Source organism: Tachysurus fulvidraco, chromosome 9 (assembly GCF_022655615.1).
Source record: "Tachysurus fulvidraco isolate hzauxx_2018 chromosome 9, HZAU_PFXX_2.0, whole genome shotgun sequence".
Lineage (NCBI taxonomy): Eukaryota > Metazoa > Chordata > Actinopteri > Siluriformes > Bagridae > Tachysurus > Tachysurus fulvidraco.
The window spans coordinates 15,618,948-15,626,237 of NC_062526.1; the positions used below are offsets into that span (position 1 = coordinate 15,618,948).

Genomic DNA, 7,290 nt, shown 5'->3' on the forward strand with positions numbered 1-7,290 from the left:
AAGCCCTGATTTTAAATCAGATATATATCAATAAATGTCATTTGTATGTATTGCTATTTCACTGAGGAAGGTGAAGGAAGGTTTCACCTATTTACATATTTAACAGACAGGGATCAAGATCACTAATTTGGATCTCTTTTGGTGTCCACTTCACTACTGTCTGTCTATTGCACCTGCCCGGGGAGCAGCTGGGGGGTTCGGTGCCTTGCTCAAAGGCACCTCAGTTGTCGCCGGCCCGAGACTTGAACCCACAACCTTAGGGTTAGGGGTCAAACTCTCTAAACATTAGGCCACGACTTCCCTGACTTCTCCCGCCCTATTCCCCATTCCTCAACCCAATTGAGGAGTTCTATTCAGCATGGAGGTTGAAGGTTTATGATTGCTAGCCACATATTCAGATGACCCTGCTGGCTGCCATGGATGCAGCATGTGAGGACATCATAGCGGAAGCCTGCAGAGGCTGGATAAGACATTCCAGATTTTTTCCATGCTGTATTGAAAGGGATGATATCTGTTGTGATGTGGATGAAAATGTGGCCCGACAGACTGGGACATCAGGGGGGTAGAGACAGATTGCACTGTATATGCACTGTGGTTCTGCCTAAGAAGTGTTTACCTATGTTTACCTTTTGGAATTTTTATTTGTGTCTTTATATTTTCTATCACAGTGACATTGTAATTTTTTTCAGTCCACTAGTAAAGAAAAAAAAGAAGTGTGAATCCTGTCCAGCCTCTTACAATCATTATCCCACATACAGTAATGTATAAATTTGTGCTGTTAAAATTTATAGTTGCCACTTAGAAGAAATTCAGCCATGTGCATTTTCAATACTTGTAATCCAAAACATAGTTTACATCAGGAAATACTAAAATAAAGCATTGTCATATTGAAAAAATGACTAAACATTTTGACTAGCTTGATCGTAAACAATGACTTGTTATTTTGATGGTTCATTGACACAAATACTTTTGAGAGAAGTACTAAGGATTTTAAGCAAATGACAGGCTTTTGCAAGAAATCCAATGTATTGTGCTATTTGTACACATTGTTTTGATTTGCAAATTTACACTTACTGATTTGCAAATTTTAAGTATGATTAGAGAAATGCTCCAAAGCAACTGAGAAAAACTGTAAATGCTGGTCTAGCACTAAATAGCTACAATAATAAAAAAAAATCATGAAGTTATTATTAAAGTTGATTATAAAAGTTATTATTCCATTCATGGCCTTTGATCATTTATTCACATATGAGCACAGGGTTCTTCCGATAAGCCAGAAAATGTGTTTATCTTTTCAATCATAGAGTTGAAGCAAAGGGATTTTTATCTGTAATCACAACACTACAGAGCGAATCAGTGTAGTACAGTGAAAGATGCTGTCATGTCTGTGCACAGTAACGCTAAAGACTTATGTGCATGCCGTAATATCTAGTGCATTGTGAATGAGTTTAAAAAGAACAAGTATGAAGCTTGTGGGAAAACCACCACATTCTTGATCTGGTCAAGATGTCAATCCTGTTGGGAAACAAGACACTTTTTAAAATGCTACAGCAGAATGAAAATAAAAGCATATCTGTTTTTATAAGATAACCCTTTTCGCATTAGCATCAGAATGTTTTTTTTTTTTTTTTAAATCTTTGTAACCCATTTTGGAGAAACTTCCATGAATGTATTGTATAGTACAGTGTTAAATACAGAGCAAGTCTGAATGGTGATATGATATTCCTTTTATGATGAAATGAAGCCAGTTTGCATCATCACACTACCTAATGTATGGAATCCACACAACATGGAGGAATCTGTGGCACTCATATAATTGAATACGTTTTTATTGAATTTATTTTATGAATCCCCTTAACACCCTCTAAAAATGTATGTTTATTTTACAGCTGCTTGTACAGTACATCCTTCTATCATGTATATTGAAGAGACCTATAGTTACATTTTGAAAACAGCAAAAGGCATTTTTAGGACAATCCACCATTAAAATAATAGAGATGATTATAGGTAGTGTTTTTAAAGTTAAAAAAAGTCACATAGTTGACAATTTTTTTTTATATCAAACTAATACATTTCTCTACCTGGGGGTAAATCCGGGTTTAGAATGAGGAGAACCCAAGTTTAAGCAAAGTGTAAAAAAAAAGACCTATAGAAATCAATAATATCCTTAATTCAAACCTATGATTATTGTAAAAATAAAGATAAGTATGTAAAGGACACATTATTCCTACTTGTTTTTCCTGTAAACATTTTTAGCACTGTTATTTTGTGAACAATTATGTGTTTTTTTTTGTACACACCACTACACTATTAGCAGTGTCTATACAGGAACAAACCAAACTATATTGGCTCTTGTGCACAAATTACTTTCACTTTTTAAGGATAATCCATCCACCTGTGGCCTAATTGTTTGCCTGATCATTTTTCAACGAAAGTTGTTTACATGATGTATATATGGAACTCTGTAATCTTGTGAGTGAAAAGTAAGTAAAAAATATTGACGTTTACTCAATGACTAAATATAGGAAAACACAGATTATCTGAACACACACAATCTAATGCTTTTAAATTCTCATTCAATTGTGTTGCTGGTGCTCGATTTCTTCCTCTATTATGTCCCATAACATGGCAAGCTGCTCATCATTTAGGCCGTGGGCAGTGCTTTTCGTGTAGAACCGAAAGACCTTGGTTTCCTGAAAGACTGCTGGCTTAATGAAAGAGACCTAGGGAGATACATTCAAATGAACACTCAGATTGCAGATGAAAATGCTTCTCCAGCCATAAAGTAATCTATACCATAAAAATGCTTGCACATTGCAGTATCATTTAGTCATCTAAGATTTATAAAGACATTTAAAACAATAAGATAATGGTCAAAAAACAAATAGCTACCTCATCTTCCCTCAGCTTTATGGCTGTCCTGACATTGTCTCTTCTGTAGAACCACAGAGAATCGATGGGATTGTTCTCTCTCTGCCCGTAATCAAAGTTAATTACCTGAAATAGATGGTACCAAAATGATTAATCATTCAGATAAAATTATCTTACAATGCTCTCATTTAAAATGCTACCTACTGTAACAGCTTTACACATTCAATATATTGTATTTTACTATATTTTTATATTATCATTTTCATTTTCTAGCTAAATGTGCATGCATTTAATGCCTTTTTAAAAAAAAAATTAGTTTTACAAAACTTGTAATACAATCACATACATTTCTGAAGACTAAAGCCATATCAATTATATCAGCTACATTACTAGATATTAAAGAAAGTCACAAGAAGCATCATAGCTTGATATTTTTCATCAGGCTTTAAAACCTAAAACCCCAAACCACAGCCCATTGAAAAATATTATGGGTTTTCTGTTCCACTCACTGTGACTCTGAAGTCTCCAAAGAGATTTAGCCACCTTTGCAGTGTCTGAGAAACACACACACACACACACACACACACACACACACACACACACACACACACACACACACACACACACACACACACACACACACACACACACACACACACACACACACAGAGCTAGAGTAAATAAAACTCCCCCATTCAATACTCATATATGTTCATAGACATGCTCACTATAGAATAAAGACAAATGACCCTGCGTCAAAAAACATCCAAGTAGGACAACAGACATGCTTGTCCACTTTATCCAGTTAACAAGGTCTTTTTTTTTTAGCTGATACGAAATGTGAGCTAAAAAGCCACCTGGGTGTGTCTTTACAGTTTAATCATGATACCTCTTTAAAATATTTATAAGTTAAAGATTTAGAGTTCTAAAAAAAATAGACAGAACAGGAGAAAAACTGAATACATTTAGATAGAACTGCCCAATGACAATGTGGTTAAGCTTCTGTAATATCATTTTAATAATTGCAAAAAAAGTAAATTTGAATGTAACTAACCGTTGTCATATGATCATTGTTCAGACTTATCAGACTCCCTCTGTATAGTTTGCTATCAACAAATTTGTAAAGATCGCGTCTCACAATTCTCTCAATGATCTCATTTGCATTTTGTGTTACATGTCTATCACCAAGAATGTTATCTGTTAAACAGAAGGAAAAACAGAACAGATAAAAAAGTAAAGTACAACATGCACAGATTAAAAATGGTCAAACATTCTCATAAATAACTTAATTGCAATGGTTTAGTGTGATTTTATGTGCATTTATTTTGTTTAAGTGTTTCTGAGTCCTACTATTGGACCTCTTTATAATGTTAATTTGCTGTCTGCTTTCTTATTGGTTATTTAAAGTTACATTGAATATTAATCACATGATCAGAACAGCCATGTGAATGAATTGATTCACGTTTGTTATCAGCAAGCATGATTTGATCAAAATATAATAAAATTTCTTGAATAAAATTATATTCTACATATTCAATCAAGCTCACAATCAATCCCAAAATATTGAAGCTGTGCAGCAGCAACGTTAACCACTATATCTTGTGCAATCTAGTAAACTTTTCAGAAGGGCATTTTCTTGTGAAATGTCGATTCTTTGTGTTTATAAATCTGCCAAACTGCTTCTGTTTCCAAAGTTTAAGTTGCAGAGTCGTTTGTTAAATTTATCTCCAGACTGAATTGATAAATGATGGCTTTTGAGAAAAACTTAGATACAGGACTCATTACTTAACATGCCTCCTTCTTTAAGTCTGTTATTCACTAAAAACTAACCCTACATTAGTTTGTGTGTGTGTGTGTGTGTGTGTGTGTGTGTGTGTGTGTGTGTGTGTGTGTGTGTGTGTGTGTGTGTGTGTGTGTGTGTGTGTGTGTGTGTGATTCAGGGCAACAAAGTATTTTAAATGGGAACCTGTGAGTTTCAGGTATGTTCTCATGTCAGATACAGTCTCAGAGATTTTCTTGCCATCCAGCCTAAACTCTGAATCTTCAGTTGCCAAAAGTGCATCAATAATCCTGGAAAAAAGATAGGGGTAGGGGAGGGGTGTTGTGCGTTGGCATAAACATGCATGCATTTTTTTTTACACATACAGTTATTTCATTCTGAGTGATTTAAGCATCATACAGTGTCCTAAAGCTAAACACCATTGCTTAAATTGCATGTGATGTACTTTGACCTGATTTTACTGGTGAACTCACATCCTTTCAATTGCTTTTGAAACCCTGTGTTGGTAGGCGTTTTGGTGGAGCAGGTAGCGAACGTGAAAGAGTTCGTACATATTCAGTGCTTCCTGAAAGAAAAAGCAAAATTCAAACTTAAGTTTTTAATTAAAGGTGATTGTAGCTTACATGATTCCAACATTATTTTAAAGCTCACCTTATCTCTCATGCAGATCTTCCTTTCGTTGTTCTCAGTGGTGCAAACTCGTGCAAACTTCATGTAGCGCTCATGGGAGAAGTTGCTTTTCATTCCCAGATGGAGGCAATATCTGGAAAAGGAAACATAAATATGCAGCATATACAATATATTTCCCTACAATCATTTAAGCTATAAAAATAAGCTATAAACACTGAATGCAAGCACATCACAACTCACCTACTGAAATAATCCATTTTGTCGACATCAATACCTGTGCTTTTATTGGCCACAATCTCATACAAGTAGGACTTATCCTCTGTTCTTCCTTTGTAGGGCCACTGCATTAAATAAGATACAATATAATATAAACTTGCTGTAACAGCATGGTAAATACACATTATATAACTATATATTCTTTTTCCTTTTGTCTGTTTACATATTAATCTATTTATTTGTATTATTATTATTATTATTATTATTATTATTATTATTATTATTATTATTATTATTATTATTATTATTATTATTACATTTGGATCTGCATGTTGCATTGGCAGTTGATTGTTCCTCTCAGCAGGTGGATTTGGGCCAAAGATGAGCTCCTTGATAAACATAATGTCTTGTTCATCAAGTCCATATCCAACCATGATTTCCTTAATTGTTTCACCATTCCTACTGTTACTGATCAGTTGTTCAAACATTTTGATTGATGCTTGTTCATGCTACTCCATGAGAACTGCGATTTTTATCTTCAGTGATAATTATTTGCACACATTTATTTGCTCACAATTAAAATGGGTTTAGATTCAAGAAAAAAAAGGAAATATTTATGAAACTAAAAAGGCAATTATCGATTGTACAGATTTTAAACTATTTACCGTCCAATTTAATTCTGGCTGTGCCTTCTTCATGAAGATCTCAAATAAATGAGAGAAAGGGCCATGACCTTCATTTGAAAAAAGTAGAAAACAAGTTTGAATAATTATCAGTGTGATAGTGATGTGGGAATTGACACTGAACTACCCATCACAAAGCATGCCATGTGTCTACATCCCATGTCCTAATGATAAGCATAAGTCCTGGTTTCTGTATGGTTCTTTTTTAAGCTATCACTCTTGTCACTATATTGTGCTGATGTTGTGTTGTGAGTTTCACAGCTCATGCCTTTGTTTGATTCATATCTAGTGTTTATGTTTAGGATTCTTGTTAAAAGTTTCTACTTCCTATTTTTATTTTTTTATTTGTAAATATTTTTATAATTCATAATATTATATTGATTGAGGGCATATATATATATATATATATATATATATATATATATATATATATATATATATATATATATATATGTAGTACAGACCAAAAGTTTGGACACACCTTCTCATTCAAAGAGTTTTTTTATTTTCATGACTATGAAAAGGGTAGATTCACACTGAGGCATCAAAACTATGAATTAACACATGTGGAATTATATACATAACAAAAAAGTGTGAAAAGAATAACCCCAAACACACCTCCAGGCTGTTTAAGGGCTATTTGACCATGAAGGAGAGTGCTGGGATGCTGCGCCAGATGACCTGGCCTCCACAGTCACTGGACCTGAACCCCTGTTTTTCGGTGAGCTGGACTGCAGAGTGAAGGCAAAAGGGCCAACAAGTGCTAAGCATCTCTGGGAACTCCTTCAAGACTGTTGGAAGACCATTTCAGGTGACTACCTCTTGAAGCTCATCAAGAGAATGCCAAGAGTGTGCAAAGCAGTAATCAAAGCAAAAGATGGCTACTTTGAAGAACCTAGAATATGACATACTTTCAGTTGTTTCACACTTTATTGTTATGAACTAAATGTTCTCTTTGAAAGAGAAAGTGTGTCCAAACGTTTGGTCTGTACTGTATATATATATATATATATATATATATATATATATATATATATATATATATATATATATATATATATATATATTGTAGCGATTTTGGCTCGCGAAGCAAGGTAAATATTTATAAGC

General features: G+C 34.0%; 1 protein-coding gene across 1 annotated transcript; it reads right to left on the bottom strand.

Annotated features, from left to right (window-relative positions):
* Positions 1–1,832: 1,832 nt before the first annotated feature.
* Positions 1,833–5,938, bottom strand: LOC125145400 (deoxynucleoside triphosphate triphosphohydrolase SAMHD1-like). Its single transcript, XM_047817954.1, has 9 exons — positions 5,815–5,938; positions 5,522–5,622; positions 5,303–5,414; positions 5,125–5,216; positions 4,838–4,941; positions 3,926–4,068; positions 3,381–3,425; positions 2,893–2,997; positions 1,833–2,723 (listed from the first exon to the last, which is right to left on the bottom strand). Exons 1-9 carry the CDS (start codon positions 5,929–5,931, stop codon positions 2,577–2,579), a joined length of 966 nt encoding a protein of 321 aa, XP_047673910.1. The 5' UTR covers positions 5,932–5,938; the 3' UTR covers positions 1,833–2,576.
* Positions 5,939–7,290: the final 1,352 nt, after the last annotated feature.